Source organism: Dendropsophus ebraccatus, chromosome 1, assembly GCF_027789765.1.
Source record: "Dendropsophus ebraccatus isolate aDenEbr1 chromosome 1, aDenEbr1.pat, whole genome shotgun sequence".
NCBI classification, from domain to species: Eukaryota; Metazoa; Chordata; class Amphibia; order Anura; family Hylidae; genus Dendropsophus; species Dendropsophus ebraccatus.
This window is the reverse complement of record NC_091454.1, coordinates 196,642,961-196,661,297: the sequence shown is the minus strand read 5'-3', so window position 1 is coordinate 196,661,297 and position 18,337 is coordinate 196,642,961. Positions and strand designations below refer to the sequence as shown.

Genomic DNA, 18,337 nt, shown 5'->3' with positions numbered 1-18,337 from the left:
GAGCCAAGCACTGATCAAACGAAGCGATTTGCTGACCTCTAGTTTTAAGTACTCCCATCAATGCACTGGATTTATACAGAGGGCCCACCTCTACATAGATCCAGCTGCCTGTACTCCCTTACTGAGGTCTACTCCACCAATAAAGTAAACCTTAGGGATTATCCAGAATCTTTTGAAAACTGAAGAGGAGCTGGAAGGAATTTAATTTTTTTTTTTTAAACAACAATTTCCACTGTGGTGTCCCACTAGGGGGGTTACTGCTGTTCACACCCTTCGCAAAAGCCTGTACGTTTTGTGGTCTTATTACAGCCAACGTATTCCTAAAGATGACCACTAGATGTCGCTGTGTTGTATATTGAATAGGGATGGTCCGAACCTGCTGAGGTTCGGGTTCGTATGAACCCGAACGTTTGGCAGCAGATTCCCGCTGTGTGCTCGCTCCATGGAGCGGGCGGATACAGCGGGAGTAACGCCTGGAAAACTGGGATACAGCCTATGGGATACAGCCTATGGGATACAGCCGGAGCGGGCAGACAGGGGGAATTATTACCGAGGGTTTGGGTTCGTACGAACCCGAACCGAACTCGGTTCGGACCATCCCTAATATTAAAGTATGGAAGCTGCACAGCTGAAGTATCTCAAAGGGTTATTGTATTTGTGTGTACCAGATTCTGTGAGCCAGTAGGATCGTTACTTTCTTCTGTCCTATCACCTCTTCCCTTTCTACTCTTCTGTTGCACTCTTTCCACCCAACCTCATCGCACCTTACAGGCTGGATAGGAAGTTAGTCCTTTGGGTGAAGGAGGAGTCTTAGTTGAGCTTCGGTGGAGAAAGGACGCAGCTCAAATAGCTCCCCACAGTGGTTCTACCTAGGCCCTGGCCCTCTGCCAGGTCCCCTCTACAGGAAAGTAGTAGTCTTAGTCAGTGCCCTCTTACAAACTTTTTTCTTAAAGTGCCTATACCCTGCATGATGCAGTGTTAAACTCCTCAGGATAGGACTATCCAGCATCTGGGTGGAGCAAAGTTACTGGAAAGTGTATGAACTCCATCTTCTAGCGCAAGTGTCAGCAGGAAACCCTCAGCACTCTGCTCATCCCAGGTAACAAGGTCTGGGGCCTGTGTCACCCATCAGTACAGTTCAGCCAAAGCTATTGGGCATAAGGTGGTGTGAAGACTAGAGAAAAGCTCAATACATGGGCACAGGTTGTCTTCTACTTCTTCTACAAGTATTCCTCTATACACTCCAACATCCCGGCAGAGCACATTACTACTTGGGTTGAGACTCTCAAGGCACCCTCCTCTCTACTACACTACCTCAGTACAACTTTACCAACTCTACTACATCCTACTCAGCACTTATCACACAGATCTGGTGGTTCTATGTTCGAGTATTTATTGGAACTGTATGAAGTGTATGTCCAGATCCGTTGTATTACCGGCTGCACATTTACAAGTAGTAAATCAAGTCAACATTATCAGATTAGTCTGTGATTATTCACCCCTACCTGCACAGCACTTACACTGCAAACTGGGACATCCCCCCTTTCTGTGGGTGGCGGGTCCTGCTATCCGGGAGAATCATTCCACCGCTCTGGCCATCTGTGACTACATCATCCGTGACTTCACTATCCCAACGGACCCGGCAGCAACCTGACAGGACACTGACCACAGGGAAGAAGGGTACAACCGGCCTTACACCTTAAAAGCAGGCGTGCCATCACACCTGTGTGCCCACTGGCGTCACGTGACAAACCCCTAAGGTCCGGCTGTATCTCCGTTTAGCAAGTGACCGGCCGTCCCACCACACCACCACTCTAGTGTTTCCCACCAGAGCTGTAGATGCCGGCACCGGTCTTCTTTTTGTCCTCCGTAGCACGTTTTTTGAGTAACTACATCTAAAGCAAACATGCTTATAAGCCCATTTGGTGTACAGGGGGCATTCTTCTGCCCCTCTTCACTGTATCGTCCCCTCCTACGGCTACTTATGTATAGATGAATATGCATAAGTAGGAGGGGGCATGCACACCAGCAGAGGGCATGGCGGTGCGCTGAGGGGCTGAAGAATGAAACCAAACTAACTAATCTCCATATTTTCGAATGCGCCGTTGAGGACAAAAAGATAACCGACATCGGGATCTGCAGCTCAGCTGCTACAGGTACCTAACAGAAGGTCCATATGTACAAACCTGCTGATAGTTCCTCTTTAATGCCAGCGCTCTCTCTTTCTGCTAGTTTTATAAAAATCCTGGACAATCCCTTTAAAGGGGTTATCCAGTGCTACAAAAACATGGCCACTCCCCCCCCCCCCCCTCTTGTCTCCAGTTCAGGTGTGGTTTGCAGTTAAGCTCCATTTACTTTAATGGAACTGAGTTTAAAACCCCACCCAATCTGGAGACAAGAGAGGGAGAAAAGTGGCAATTTTTTTGTAGCACTGGATAACCCCTTTAAGTCAAGTATGGCTTTATAATAATTATTTTTTTTGTCCAGTGAATGTCTTAACATATCATGGCCTCTATAGCCGCTGCTTAACGTCCATCTCTCACTCCCACTGCCTGTGTAATTAATATGAACAGAATTTACAGCTAAATACAGACTAATCACTGTTTTATGTAAATGTTCCCCTTGGCAGACAACTCTCCTTATATCTTGTCTATAGGTTTATACCAATAGTGCCCTCAAGTCACAAGATCACTTAAAGGGAACTCTGTCATCACTTTCAAGAAGTCCATACCATGGGTCATTGGGGCGGTCCCTGGCAGCTTCTCACTTCCACCCTGCGTGAACATTCTCTTATATGCTTTATAAAGAGTGCTGTATATAAATCTTTATCTGTATATAGAAGGCTATTGTGTAGCTATTAACACCGGCTACGAGTTTGGGTATTTGAGGTTTAAAGGGAAAAAAAGAAAAACTCTAGTACAAATTATATGACACAAGGAAAGAAACACAAAAAACTATTTTTTATTTTATTTATTTTTTTAAGAGAATTGGGGTGGTCCCCAATGGCAACACCAAACATATACCCAAACAGGGTGAAGTCTATAAATCAAGGCTGGGTGGGTGGTGGGAAGTCCCCAGGGACCATCACAATGACTCTCTGTTCGGGCAGCATGAAAATTGATTACATGTTCCCTTTCAAAATACATTCACAGGATACGTATTTATTCATCAGTGAGTAGTTGCAATCTTCTCAAATAATCCCCTCCAATACAGATACAAAGGACATTGGAACAAATTATTACAAAGAAAAAAAAAAAAAAGAGAACAAGAACTTTACAGTAGGCTCCGACCCCTCGACCAGAAAAGTTACCTTGAAGTCATTTTTCTTACCTACCAATAAAATACACTTTACTAAATGACATTCTTTTAACATGAGTGATACATTTATTCTGTATATACAAAACACAAGTCTTCCTTATCCGCATTACACTGTGATTTCCCTTTACCCCCATTTATGGATCACTATGACCAAACAATCAATCCTTTTACATTAAAGTGAATTTCCACCTTTATTTATTGTGTTTATTTTAGGTCCAAACCTCTTTAATAATTTTTTTTTTACTATATTCTTATAGCAGTTGGAGCTTTATTTTTCTTATACATGGTATGGACATAGATGTATTTGTGCAACAGCCAACAGAGGGAGCATACCATACTGGGCGCAGATTTACTATTACTAATATTTAGTGTAGAATTAGACCGGGCAGTATTAAGATGCACTAAGTTTATGTTTATGTCTAACATTCTATCCTTCCTTAATGCCAATATCTTTGTGTGTTCTTTTTTTGGCACAAATTGAGCCTGACTGCCCCAATGTGTTATTACCGTGACCAGTGTGTAAGCTGTATGCAACCTGAGGAGAGCGGTGGCGCTTGCAAGAAAGTAGCGGTGCTTACTTTATATCTGTCTATGCCGAGGAATTGGAGCTAGGCTTTAATAAAAATTCTCCTTACCATCAAGATATATTATTAAATAAGATCTATTTTTCCTGGATTTTTAGAAAATTGGCTATAGGCTGAAAAAACAAAACAAAAACCTTTATCCGTAGACAACCCCCTCCCCCCACCCACCACTTCCATGGTGTTCCCAACCAGGCCTGCAGTGATGACATCACATAATTGGTCACATGATGCTGAAGCCAATCATTGGCCCCTTCCTACATACAAAAGTATGTGTTATCATCGCTGCAGATTTAACTGTGAATAAAGTTTTCTACAGTCGAGCCTGTATACAATTTTCTTTAAAAAAATCCTAGAAAAACCCTTTACTGAGCAAAGAATTTTGGGCCTATTTAGTTAAGAGAAGTGTTATTGAAGAGTGAACATTCACCTGTAGATGATTTCCCAAAAAAAAAAAAAAAAAAAAAAAAGCCAAACCTACATATTAGTTATCAAATTATGAAGTTGTTGAGAAGTTTGTTCAGAAGCGATAGTTTTATTTGTTTCCAGAAAGCTGAGAGACAAGATGGCCGCTATGGAACGCAACACACATTTCCTAGAGCTATGGCGGATCTACCAACAAGGCAGCGGGGAATTTATCAATGCACAGCTTAGTAGGTTTGCCATTCAGGTGTCTAGGAAAGATGGTCAATATGCCATGTGGAAGCTGTAATGGCAACCAGATTGGCTGTTGCAAGAGCAGATTTATTACACAATAACCCATAGTTTTATATTTATTGCTCTGATGATACAGACATTGCAACAGTTTATATATCATAAGTAGTAAAGCATTACACTATAAGGATATGTGCACACTATGGAATCCCAATGGAAAACCTGTTGTGGATTCCGCAGCTCGCACCCGCTTGCTGACTTGTTTATTCTTTGGACGGACAGTGGAATCTGCCCGTGCATAGAATGGACGTCTAAGGCACGGGCGGAAAGGGGTACGGCCACCAGAGTCCGTGAGTGGGTGCGAGCTGCACATTCATCTGGATTCCGTAGTGTGCACATACCCTAAGGGTACAGAGGACAGTAACAAAATAATTTCTTCCCATACGGTATAATTGTAACGGTTATAAATGAGAGTGGAGGCCGCCATGATGTGATGTCACCACATATGCATTCATACACTTTCTACTTGTCACCTCAAAGTCTTTTACCAGGTACACCCTAATCCTTCAAGCAGAAATTTCCCTAATTTGTGGTAATCCAGGTGTTCCAACAACTCGTGACTAAGTGTTTTATCAGAGTTTTTGGACACAATGGGAGTTGTAATACTCAAACAGCCAGAAAGCAACAGGTTGGGGAGCACTGTCCTACGGGCTCTCGAGGCCTAAAGAAGCATAGTCATACAGCACAGTCATCTGCCCCTGGTGTTTCACTTTATGGCGCTCCACTGTAAGTAAGCCCTGGTTAGACCAAAATTCAGACAGCATGGCACATTCTAAGAACACAAAATTATTTGATCAGGTTAACTTACTGCTTGAATTACAGAAAATGGATATTAAACAAACAAACAAGAGAGATAGATGCACTTCCACTTGGCCATACAAGAAAAGACATTACATCTCGTAGATGTACACCTTGTGGATATCACAGAACAAGATCCATTCTTTCATGAAGGATGAATATATATATATATCTCCTTAGACATTTGGAGGGTTCAAATAATCACAGTCACATGATCGGTTTTTAGCGCCATATATTGGGTTTCATTTGGGATCAGCGCAAGTCTTCAGGGAAGGGATAAAGAAGACCATGAAAATAGAGGCAATCTATGTGGGGATGACACCGGTGGCCAAGAGGATGATGAGCAGGACAATGATTCCAACTATCACACAAATTATAGCGATCATCTTTGCATTTTTCCACCAGTACTTCCTGGCAACTTTCTGTGACGTTGTTTTAAAGTGTTCAGACTGAGGAAGACAATAACAGAGTTAGGAGACAATGAAATAGACTTCCGGGTAGTATACATGAAGTAGAGAAAAAAAGAGGCATATCTACACAGTAATCTACTTACTCAGATTTTACTTAGTACCCCCCTCCCCCCTTCAGGACTTCTCACAATCTTAAGACTGGAAATATGAATGGAACAACAGTGCACATTGCCACTTCATTTATGGTCTATGATTGGGCTAAGGATAGAGTACAGTGTTCAGCTATCTTTGGTACTCACATAGACAATGAAAGGAGCAGCGGTAGACTGTGGGGGTTTTCAGTTGTCAGATCCTCCATGATCAGACACTTATCCACCATGGACACTAGACGATTAGTGTCCATGGTGGCAAAACCCATTTAAAAAGGACTCTACATAATGTATCTCCACAACACAGCAAGTGCAGGAACAGCCCGATGGCACCCCTGCTGCCTGGCCAAAACCTAATGGTCCTAAACCACTAAGACAATGCAGCATCGACTAGCCACTATACTCTGCACCCACTAAAGGGGTAGTTTCATCTTGTAAAGTGATGGCTAGGACCATCACCACTTTTGAGAATAAAGGGATCTTTGCTGTTCTTCGATGCATAGCAACACCCGGTTGCCTACTGAGTAAGGAACTGTAGAGCAGCCAAGGTGCCACTGTGCTGAGGAACACTGGAGCCAAAATGGTACTAACTATTTTGGCATACCAATAGGACATAACTGATGTCCCCACCCTATAGCTTCATACTAGACTTAGACCAATTCACCAAGTTAGATGAAGTAATAGTAAACCCCTAAGGGGTGCATGCATGTAGCTCTGTGTGGCAGCTGGATTGGCTATACTGTATATTGCCCACGTCCCGATTACAGATTCGAAGTACTCACACTAGCCTCCAGGTCTTCTGTCTTATTCCTCAAATGGTCCAGGTTCTCTCCTCGAGCAAGGATTCGCTCTACATTTTGAGACATAATGTTCTTGACACCCTCCACCTCACTCTGCAGGTCCCGTACACGATCCGGGCCCTGGGGTTGGCCCGAAGGCCCAGCTGTCTCCTGGGAATACAAGAATAAAAGGAACATTAGTATACAGAGTGAAGCACAAACCTGCAAGACAATTGTATACACGAAACAGGAAGAACTGGGCTTTGAAATACAACATGTCAGACACCATCGTCATCTGTTGGCAGACTGGTTGACTGGCTAATAAGAGAGCAAGTGGATCCCCCGGTGGGCCATGCCATGTCTCTGCCTTTTGCACAATAATGTGGCAAAATCAAACTGGTTTTGAGCAAACCATGGTAAATTCAGGGTGTTTTTATGGAATCCTAGAAGTCTGAAAATAGCAAAACAGGTCATTTTTGTATGCAACTTTCTATGCTAGGCCCCCATAGTCAACTACTGTAGTCAGATACTGTCTATCTGGGGTGATACAAACAGTCAGCAAGTCCCACTGTTGGCATTTAAGTTTTTAGACCCCACTGATCGCTGAGACGGGAGATGTGTGCACTAAGCATCTTCTGTCCCAGCACTGTGCCATGTGACCGAGATCGAGTCCCTGTGTAAGTCAATGGGACAGTCTCAGTCTCAGTCACAAACAGCAGGGAGAGAAGGGTGAAAGCCTGGTACACTTTAATATAATGGTATACCTACCATTAGGATTCTTCAACCAACCCCTTAAGCCCTGCCCCGACGGTCAGTCCGCCCTGGAGTACCCTGAGATTGCACCCTGGGAGCTGCAGGACAACCATATCATCAGCTGTCAGAAATGTACAGTAGACATCAGGCATCATTTTACAGGATGAAGTGTTTGTCCATGTGAATCCAACATTGGCTTTGATAAGCAAATCTATGTAAAGTGAATTTACTGAGCAATGTTCTCTGGAGCAATAAAGGTAAAGGTTACCGTTCAAAGGCTATGTTGGGTGGGGGTGAGACTGAAAAATGAGGAAGGAACAAAAATGTAAGAACTAAGAAGGGGATGTGGAAATTGTGTGAAAGATTTCAACTGAAGGCGAAAAAAGGCGAACGAATGGCGCCAAGTCAGGTAACTAGAGTGTCAAGTGTGGTAATGCTGATTACAGGCAAATGACACAAGCTGGGTGATGAGATAGGGGTCATCATAGGGAACAACGTAATATAGGAGGCGGTCTGTGTGCCGCCATATAGTACACACATGAAGTACTGATCAGATACATACAGAATCTAGGAAGAACGCTCCAACTATGTTCCTCAGGATAGGTCATCGATTGGTGCAATATTGGCTCCAAGCACCTCACTGATCAGCTGTCTGATGAGTACGTGGTGGATCCCGAGACAATCTAATATCGATGGATCAACTCATTTATAAAGCCGGATTATCCGTTTGAGACCATACAGTAAGCAATATAGAGCAGCCTTTCTTTAGTTTCTAAGTAATTAAATGGGAAAATCTTCATTCTTCAAGGGATTATACAGAGTCCTTTATTCCACACACATTCAGAATCTTTCATTTACCATCCAAGATCTGGTGTCCCAAGCATGCTAGCAATGAACCTGACAACAGCCGGGGACGGAGGATTTCTGATGAATTCTACATACTGTATTCTCTTGTGGTTTCTTGTAAAGACACAACACATCTACTTTTAGATCTGCTAACAGAAGCTTACAAAGAGGATACCACAAGGAAATGCTTATCGTAGTGGGGAAATGCAACCCTTGAAGTTATTGGATAGCCTCATGGCAAACCGTTGCATATTAATTAAGTACACAGCCGTAGACGAACAAAAATGGACCCCACAAAGTGGTAAACCATGCAATTCTACAGGATTGGGGCCATCAAGTACTGAAACACGTGGTGTATAAAATATGGATATGCTCTGTTGCATCACAGATTTCACAATTCTTACTACCTCTGGAAGTGGCACTGACACTAGACTATGCTCAAGGCCAAGCATCAGCTTAAGTTGTGTAAAGCATCACTGACACAGGAGACATGTTCTGTGGAGTGAGGAATCACATCTATCTAAATCAATAAGAGTTTGTTGGATGGCAAAGATTCCTGAAGACACCTCAGAAATCTTAAGAATAACCTTCTCAGAACAGTGGAAAAAGGGGGCAGGGGGCAACTCCATGGTTTCAGAATGGATGTCTAGGTATACACATGCTTTTGGTCATATGTTGTTCCTCCTAGTATGTTGTTGGCCCCCAGAACTAATGCACAAGGTCCACATCACTGAAAGGTGGCAAAGTGTCAAGTTTTCAATTGTTCGGGAAAAATGAAACCTAAAAAAGACCCCAAAACAAATGAACAATCTGATGCATCTTTTATATACCAGACACAAACAGTACCCAACTGACCCCATTGACTTAAAGTTTGGTAGGTTTCCAGCATTTTAGTAGACAGTAGTTACTGGGTAGTTACATATTGTTTATCTTAATTAAAGGAGAAGTCTGGCAGAAATTTTCATTAAAGTATTGTATTGCCCCCCCAAAAGTATACAAATCCCCAATATACACTTATTACGGGAAATGCTTATAAAGTGCTTTTTTTCCCGGCACTTACTACTGCATCAAGGCTTCACTTCCTGGATAACATGGTGATGTCACTTCCTGGATAACATGGTGATGTCAGACCCGACTCCCAGAGATGTCCGGCTGAGGCTGCTGGAGAGGATGATGGCAGAGGGACACTGAGGGACACAGGGCACTGGAGGGACACTGAGCGTTCCCCTGCCATCATCCTCTCCAACAGCCACAGCCCGCACAGCTCTGGGAGTCGGTTCGTGACATCACCATGCTATCCAGGAAGTGACATCACCATGTTATCCAGGAAGTGAAGCCTTGATGCAGTAGCAAGTGCAGGGTAAAAAGAATTTTATAAGCATTTCCTGTAATAAGTGTATATTGGTAATTTGTATAACTTTTGGGGGGGCAATACAATACTTTAATAACAAATTTTGCCGGACTTCTCCTTTAAATGGAGTGATGGGGCTTGTAGTTCCAAAATTTCAAAAAATTATTATTTTTTCCCCAATTAAAAGGTGTAGCGGAAAGCCAATGGGCCAAAACATAACAAAATGATAGCACTATGTAATGCCGGAAGTATCAGCAGTGACCTATGTAAAGCCACTAGACACTGCCAGTATCGGTTTTGCTGGCAGAACAAGTTCTATGACTTGCAGCGTCACTCAGTGTTGCAATGTCACCTGGGCAGGAGAGCAGCCAGCACAGTAATGTACAAACACTGAGGCCTCATCTCCAGGTCAGGGCCTGAAAGCAATTGGGGGCTGATCAATGCTCCTACAGGTCTCAACTAAAGTGTCATTGCTCACACTGATTATATATATATATATATATATATATATATATATATATATATATATATATATGCACACACACACACACACACACTCTGGCACACTATGGCTTTCCAGCAGCACATGAAGGTTGTGCGTCATGTATTATTATTATTATTTATTGATAAAGGGCCCTTAATTCCAGAGTGCTATATAATAGACAGGGGCAACAAACAGGAACAATACAAAATCAAAACAGGTTAGATGAAGGCAAATGGCAAACTGGTACATGGGGGGGAAGAGGACCCTGCCCGCGAGCGCTTACAATCTATAAAGGTACAGGGAGAGAAACAGGTAAAGTGCAGCCAGTCAAGTGTGATGCAGAATTATAGGTTGTAGCCTAATTTGAAGAGATGGGTTTTCAGGTTACTTTTGAAGGACTTGATGGTGGGTGAGAGCCGGATGTGTCGGGGTAGTGAGTTCCAGAGTATGGGGGAGGCTCGGGCAAAGTCTTGGAGGCGGTTGTGCGAGGTACGAACAAGGGGGGAGCGCAGACAGAGGTCACTGGAGGATCGAAGGTTGCGTGAGAGACGTTAGCGGGATATCAGGTCAGAGATGTACGGAGGGGACAGGTTGTGGATGGGCTTGTACATTATGGTCAACAATTTAAAGTGAATACGTTGGGCAATGGAGAGCCAGTGGAGGGATTGGCAGAGGGGAGAGGCTGAGGCAAAGCGAGGGGAAAAGTGGATTAGTCGGGCGGCAGAGTTAAGGATGGACTGGAGGGGAGCAAGGGAGTTAGATGGAAGGCCAGAGAGGAGGATGTTACAGTAGTCCAAGCGGGAGATAATGAGAGCATGTACCAGCAGTTTGGTGGAGTCAGGGGTGAGAAAAGAGCGGATTCTAGAAATGTTTTTGAGGTGAAAGCGGCAGGAGGTGATCAGGGTCAATGTGTGGTTTAAAAGACAGGGCAGAGTCAAAGGTGACCCTAAGGCAGCGGACTTGGGGGACAGGGGACAGAGTGCAGCCATTGATAGTGATTGACAGATTAGAAGGGGGGGGATGGGGGAAAGATAATAAGTTCTGTTTTGTCATGTTGAGTTTTAGAAAACAGGAGGAGAAGAAGGAGAATATGGCCGATAGACAATCTGGAATCCTGGATAGCAAAGAGGTGACATCCAGACCAGAGAGGTAGATCTGAGTGTCATCGGCGTAGAGGTGGTACCTGAAGCCGTGGTATTCTATGATATGTCCCGGGCCAGAGGTATAGATGGAGAAGAGAAGAGGCCCGAGAACAGAGCCTTGGGGAACACCAACAGTGAGGGGACGAGGAGAGGAGGTGGTGTGGGAGTGGGAGACACTAAAAGTACGGTTGGAGAGGTAAGAGGAGATCCAGGAGAGGGATAGGCTAGTGACACCAAGGGATGAGAGGATTTGTAGGAGGAGAGAATGGTTAACTGTGTCGACTGTGTCCATGTACATGGAATCCTAAAAGAATTTACATTCATCACCAATTCTTAAAAGAGAATATATCATGAGGAAATTACCTATGGTATAAATAATGATTTAATGTTAAAGGGGTACTCCAGCGAGAAAAAAAATTCTTTCAAATCAACTGGTGTCAGAAAGTGCCAGAGATTTGTAATTTGCTTCTAATAAAAAAATCTCCCAGTACTTATCAGCTGCTGTATGTCATAAACATAAATACATAGGACATAAATTCGTATGACCTGCCACAACTGTCAGCATTGGAGCCATGCTCCGATGCTGGCAGTTAACCCTATAGTGCGATCGCAGCACATATAGTGCAGAAGAGAGGAAGGATTTCCCTCTGCTTACCATTGGGCCTGTGCGGAAACGATCACTGCTGTGATTGCTATGGATCGATGGTTGCTATGACAACAGGAGGCTTCCTTGAGGCCTTAAGACTGAGTCCTCTTACAGGATCCATGCCGTGATCTGCACCGCAATGACCGGAGGATCGCGGCACAAATCCCCCTAGTGCAGCCCCCCTGCCGCCTGGCAGTTGAGATAATGTGCGCTCCTGTCATTGCATCTGACAACTACTCACCTACTCCCCCGGTGCCAAACCGTCAGAAGTGGCACGGACTACGCTGGTTCGTGCTGGTGCTGGTAGCGTAGTCCACGTCAATTCTGGTGAACGTGTAAGCCGTGGGGGGGGAGGGGGGTGTGCCGTGGTTCGCACTAGGACATGTAATATTTTTTCATGGTGCGGACTGTGGTGGTGGTGGGGGGGGGGGGGGGGGAAATAAAAAAGTAAAAAAAAAAACACACACAAATAAAAATATAAATAAAGTACATAAATAAAGACACATAAAATCCCCAAAGCCCCCAATGCAAAAATAAAGACATACATTTTTTAAAAAAGGACACACATTTAGTATTGACACGTGCGTAATGACGCTGGCAATAAAATTATCAGACGATTAATTCCGCATGGTTACTGTAGTAAATAAAGCTTAAATGGCTAATTTTGTCATCTTTTTATGAAATGTGGGCATTTTTCACACGAAAATTGTAGTGATATCGGACAAGATTTACTACTAACCTAAAAGTATAATATGTCACGTGAAAATCTCTAAATCACTAAGGTATAAGCACAAAGTGAGACTGGTCAGATTTTAAAAATGGCCTCTGGTCCTCAAGGCACTATCTGGGCCGGTCCTGAAGGGGTTAAAGGGCATTTCTGCCTTGAGGAAATCAAGCCAGCATAGTCAGTCATAAGACTTCCATATTAACCCACCCCACAGTGCTACCATCATAACCTGGCTGCGTGTTGTGGTAACCGCTGTATTGCTATACACTGACTAGCTGTAGAACCCGTTCTGTCGGCACAAATAAATCAGTCATCTGAGAAATTTTGTAGAGTTTCCAGTAAGAGTCACTGGCAACATTCTAAACATGATGACAGTCCGCAGGAAGCGTTAACCTACCATCAGATAGATCACCATTCCGACAGCATGACCAAACCAAACAAACATAGAAGAATCCATATAATTCGAATCACAAAAATTATAATAAAAGCCGGAATGGAAAAATCATCCACCTATAAATACATATGGACATGCCCTGAATTTAGGCTCCTGACTTCTATTTCTAGGTAATCACATAGACCACCCTGCTGCAGTTTTTTTTTTTTTTTTTTGCCAACCTAAGGAATCTAATGGGTGGAAATTAAAAGCCAGATGTATACCTCTGTTTCTTGAATCCACTTATTGGGTTTCATGTATCAAACTGCAATAGAAATACTTGGGCTGTGGCTACTTAGCTGCTAGATAACATTTTTCCACATCTATGATAAACATTCGAGATAAACATGGACATTGTTATACCATTCAAGTCTATGAAAATATTGCAAGCCTGAAAGAACACTTTAAAGGGGTTATTCGCCAAACTTTTTACTCTTATATCAACTGGTGCCAGAAAGTGACAGATATTTGTAATTTACTTCTATTAAAAAATCTCAAGTCTTTCAGTTCCTTAGTGCAGCTGATATGTCCTGCAGGAAGTGGTGTATTCTCCCCAGTCTGACACAGTGCTCTCTGCTGCCACCTCTGTCCATGTCAGGAACTGTCCAGAGCAGTAACAAATCTCCCTAAAAAAAACCTCTCCTGCTCTCCAGACTGGAAAGAATACACCACTTCCTGCAGGAAATACAGCAGCTGATAAGTACTGAAAGAATTGAGATTTTTTTTAATAAAAGTACATTTCAAATCTCTGGCACTTTCTAGCGCCAGTTGATTTAAAAGATTTTATTATTTTTATTTTTTTTGTGAACAGCCCCTTTAAGCACCTTCAATCAATGGTATTCATGCACCCTTATAAATGACACTATATTGGCATCTACATCACAGGAATCCTGAATATGAAAGTATGCATCAATATAAAAGCTGAAGGGGCCCAACCCTCTTATAGGGTACCTGTTTATTCTTGTGATTAAGGGCATATATGGGGCTTTAACAGAATTATCACAAGATTAAAAGTTATCCCCGTCAAAAGGATTAGGGATAACTGGGTGATCAGTGGGCATCCCACCACCGAGACCTCCAACAATCATAAGAATCGAGGTCAATTGTCCTTTAAGTGAATGGAGTAATAGTATGCATGCTGGGCCACCTCTCCGTTCATTGTTTCGTCTATGTTAGGAAGTCCCACAGAAAGTAAATGGAATGTGGCCAAGCATGCGTGCTGCTGCTCCATTTACCTGGGGGACAACTGACCTCCATTTTTAGGATCAATGGAGGTCACAGTGGTTGGACCCCACCTATTAGCTAGCTATCCCCTATCCAGCCATTAAAGATCAATTAGAAAACTGCACTGAACATCATGCCTTTGAACCACATCTCAGCCATGCAGCTTCTGCTATACAGGACAGTACCCTCAAGGTGATTATACCATACAGACAATGCTATTATTGTACTGTGTGCAGAGGAGTCTGGATCTGCTAAATACATCTGTATGGTTCCTTTGTATAGTGCCAGAGGATGACTATTCAGTTGCAGTAAAATAATCTGCGGCTGGAGGTGTAATTACATCCAGGCCAAGGGAAATAATAGGCAAGATATATATATGGCCAGATGTATAAAGGCTCCCATAGGTACAACACAGGGTTGTGGAGGAATCAGGCCTCGGCCACACATCAGTATTTTCTTTCTGTAAATCAGACAGAAAAGGGACCCATGGATTTTGTATGTTTTCTGTTTTTAAAAAGAATCTATGTGATGTAAAAAAAATATAGGACCTGCAGTCAATTTATGCATCACAAAGGCTCCCGTAGAAGTCAATGGGTCATTTTTGAGGGGGTTATCAAGAGCTACTAAAACATGGCCACTTTCTTCTAGAGACAGCACCACAATGTCTCTACTTTGGTAGGTTTTGCAACTTAGTTCTATTGAAGTGAATGGAGCTTAATTGCAAACCACACCTGAACTGGAGACAAGAGTGGTGCTGTCTCTGGAAGAAAGTTCTCATGTTTATGTAGCCCTGGATAACCCCTTTAGGGTATAAACACACACACCGTACAAGCAGCGTATTTACTGCTGCGATACGCAGCAAATACGCAACAAACACACAGCAGATTAGATCTAAATAACTGGACACAGCATCAAATCTGCACCATCAAATCTGCAGCAGATCTGCTGCGTATCTTCACGCTTCAAAAATACGCAATTGCGTATTTTAACGCAGAACAATTGTATAAAGCCAACCTGCGTTTTGCCTGCTTATTTTTAAGACTGATTCACGCAGCAAAAACGTCAAATGGGTTTGTACCCTTAAATTGGATGACATACAGATACTGTCTTTTAGCTACTGCAAACAGACAAAGCCTCTCCCAGATGTGGCAACCAACAGGGGCAGAATCGGAAAACTGCCATGTGACTGTTGGAGGACGAGGATTTCTCGGCATGCAGTAGCTGCAGCATGGAATCGACCCTAGACATGCTCACATCTCCCAAACATGTTACACCTTGCATGACATCCACAATACTATGGGTATTTTTAATCCTGAGCACCTTGTTGCTTTAGTTATTATAATCTACTGCTCCATTCCCAAGAGAAGCAATGAAATATTATATGCAAATTAGTTTGTTTGGTGCACAGAGGGTGGTCCCTGGCCTCTAGTACATTGGTACTGCCGCCCACTATGCCCATCTCCTTACACATATTCATGCTGCCCATGCAAGACCCAGCTTTGCATGGTTACGCATGGAGAGTACTCTTATGGTACCTACTGTGCAACCTACATAGGCAGCAGAGCCCAGGAAGAATATTTATGGAAGGAAGCAGACACAGGGTGCACAGGGGGCTTTGGACTGCCCTTGGTGTACTAAAAAAATAAATTAGCATCTAAGGTTTTTAATGCATTTCTCAATGTGTCTATAGGTCCCCATGCACCCCACATACACCTAGAGATGCTGGACCGGTATGCATTAGTATATTTTTATTTCACTATGTACAGAGAAGTGTGGCCTACCATGTTTTGCTATTCAGAGGCACATAATATTCATAATAAAAAATATATATACACTATGCAGTGTGTACTCTTCTCCCCTATCTACAATGGCCAATGGTATACCTTGAAGACATAAGTTGGGGAATACCCCTAGTCTGCCTGAAAAACATGGTGTGAACTGAGTATTCCCATTGGCTCTTAATATGGTAATAAAATATATAGGCATCTCAAACTATCAAGACCATGATGTACATGTACACGATCACTGCTGGACATGTCGATAAGATCACAGATGTACGCACCATAGGGATAGAACACGTGTCTGCCGTAGGGCCTCTGTAGTAAGAAGCATCAGAAGTTGTCGCAAGTCTGTTGTATAAAGGGGGAGCAGTGCTCACAGGCCCCATTGTCTTTAGTATTTGGTGGATATAAACCTGATGCAGGAGCCCACGTACTGTATGACTATCCCGAGTAATCCACCAGGAAAACTGGGTCTCACGGAACACTAGGCCTCTATTACAACTGTCTCTTTGTTGCCATAGCAACTAGTGCACCATTGTTAACGCACTCTAGAAAAATAAAAGCCGCACTGTGATCGGTCGATGTATTCTCCTTTAGACATTTTTGATTTTCTAATCCCAGCCCCAAGTGTTTTTCTTGGATTATTATATAGTATTACATTTACATAATCAAACCCAAATTCTTGTTTACTTGCTCCATGCTGAAATTTGCTTTGAAAGCTAAACCCAGATCTCACGTCAATGCAGTGAGGGTAAATAAACCTTTTTGCCATCAGCAGTAACCGCTGGTAACTTGTATGTATAATAAAAAAGGGAATTCATAGGTCAGGAGCCGCCATAAAAGGCAATTTAATGTTATATTATATACAGTGCAGCTTTATAAAAGAACCCCCACCCTTCCCAAAAAGATTTTTAAGATTTAGGCTACAATCACCCTTACCGCGGATTTGACACTGAAATCACAGTATACATATGGAAATGGTACTAGTAAACTACAGTCATTTGACTGAACTCAGCGGGGCTGCCAAGGTACAGTGCAACATACATCAGCACTCCTTGCGGCTGGGATGCCAACCAGGGCTGTATTTACCACTAGGCACCCGTGGTCCAGTGCCTAGGGCAGCATCTTGGAGGGGCAGAACCAGGGAGCAGGGGAAAGGAAACACCTCCCTGCTGTTGTATGGTGGTATTGGTCAGGTCTGGCATGGTGTGTTGTCCAGTCACAGTATGGTGGTATTGGTCAGATCTGGCATGGTGGTGTCTGGCTTCAGCTGTATGTGGTGATCTACAGTAAATGTGGGAATGCAGCTCAAGGCTGGGTTCACACTACGTATATTTCAGTCAGTATTGTGGTCCTCATATTGCAACCAAAACCAGGAGTGGATTGAAAACACAGAAAGGCTCTGTTCACACAATGTTGAAATTGAGTGGATGGCCGCCATTTAATGGCAAATATTTGCTGTTATTTTAAAACAACAGCTGTTATATTGAAATAATGGCAGTTATTTACTGTTATATGGCGGCCATCCACTCAATTTCAACATTGTGTGGACAGAGCCGTTCTGTGTTTTTAATCCACTCCTGGTTTTGGTTGCAATATGAGGACCACAATACTGACTGAAATATACGTAGTGTGAACCCAGCCTAAGGGTACTATTACACAGAGCGATAATCAGCCGAATCGGCCCTATCCGAACGATTATCGTTCCGTGTAATAAAGACAACGATCAGCCGATGATCGCTGTCATCAGCTGATCGTTGATATAGGTTCTGAACTATAATCGTCGGGCGCCGGCAAAAAGGGATACATTACTTATGCAGGTTGCAGGGCTCCTCTTCCTCTGTGCTTCTCCCCGAGTCCCGCGCGCTGCAGCTTCAGAGTGGCCTGTCTCAGCTGGCAGGCCGCTCAGCCAATCACAGGCCGGGATCGCCACGGCCAGTGATTGGCTCAGAGGCCTGTCAGCTGAGACAAGCCGCTCTGAAGCTGGGGCGCACGGACCCGGGGAGAAGCACAGAGGAAGAAGAGCCCTGCCACCTGGACAGGTAATGTATACAGTTTAAACAAGGGCTGCAAGGACATCGGTAACAATGTCCCTGCAGCCCTTGTTTAACGATTATTGGGCCGCGTAATAGGCCTAGTAAACAAGCGCCGATCTAGCAGATCGGCGCTTGTTTACAGGTATTATCGGGCCCCTATCGGCC

At 43.5% G+C, this 18,337-nt stretch overlaps 1 protein-coding gene across 2 annotated transcripts in view; it reads right to left on the bottom strand.

The window, feature by feature from the left end:
* Nucleotides 1–2,952: 2,952 nt before the first annotated feature.
* Nucleotides 2,953–18,337, bottom strand: part of VAMP8 (vesicle associated membrane protein 8) — a 34,292-nt gene continuing 18,907 nt past the window's right edge. Inside the window, exons 1-3 of one of the 2 annotated variants that reach the window (XM_069943714.1) lie at nt 16,418–16,604; nt 6,753–6,920; nt 2,953–5,860 (exon numbers count right to left, since the gene is read on the bottom strand). In XM_069943714.1, the coding sequence (XP_069799815.1) occupies nt 5,717–5,860; nt 6,753–6,920; nt 16,418–16,522 (417 nt within the window). In that variant the 5' untranslated portion in view covers nt 16,523–16,604 and the 3' untranslated portion in view covers nt 2,953–5,716. Of the gene's footprint in view, nt 5,861–6,752; nt 6,921–16,417; nt 16,605–18,337 lie in introns of those variants that run through there. The other variant, XM_069943724.1, reaches the window with a different exon arrangement.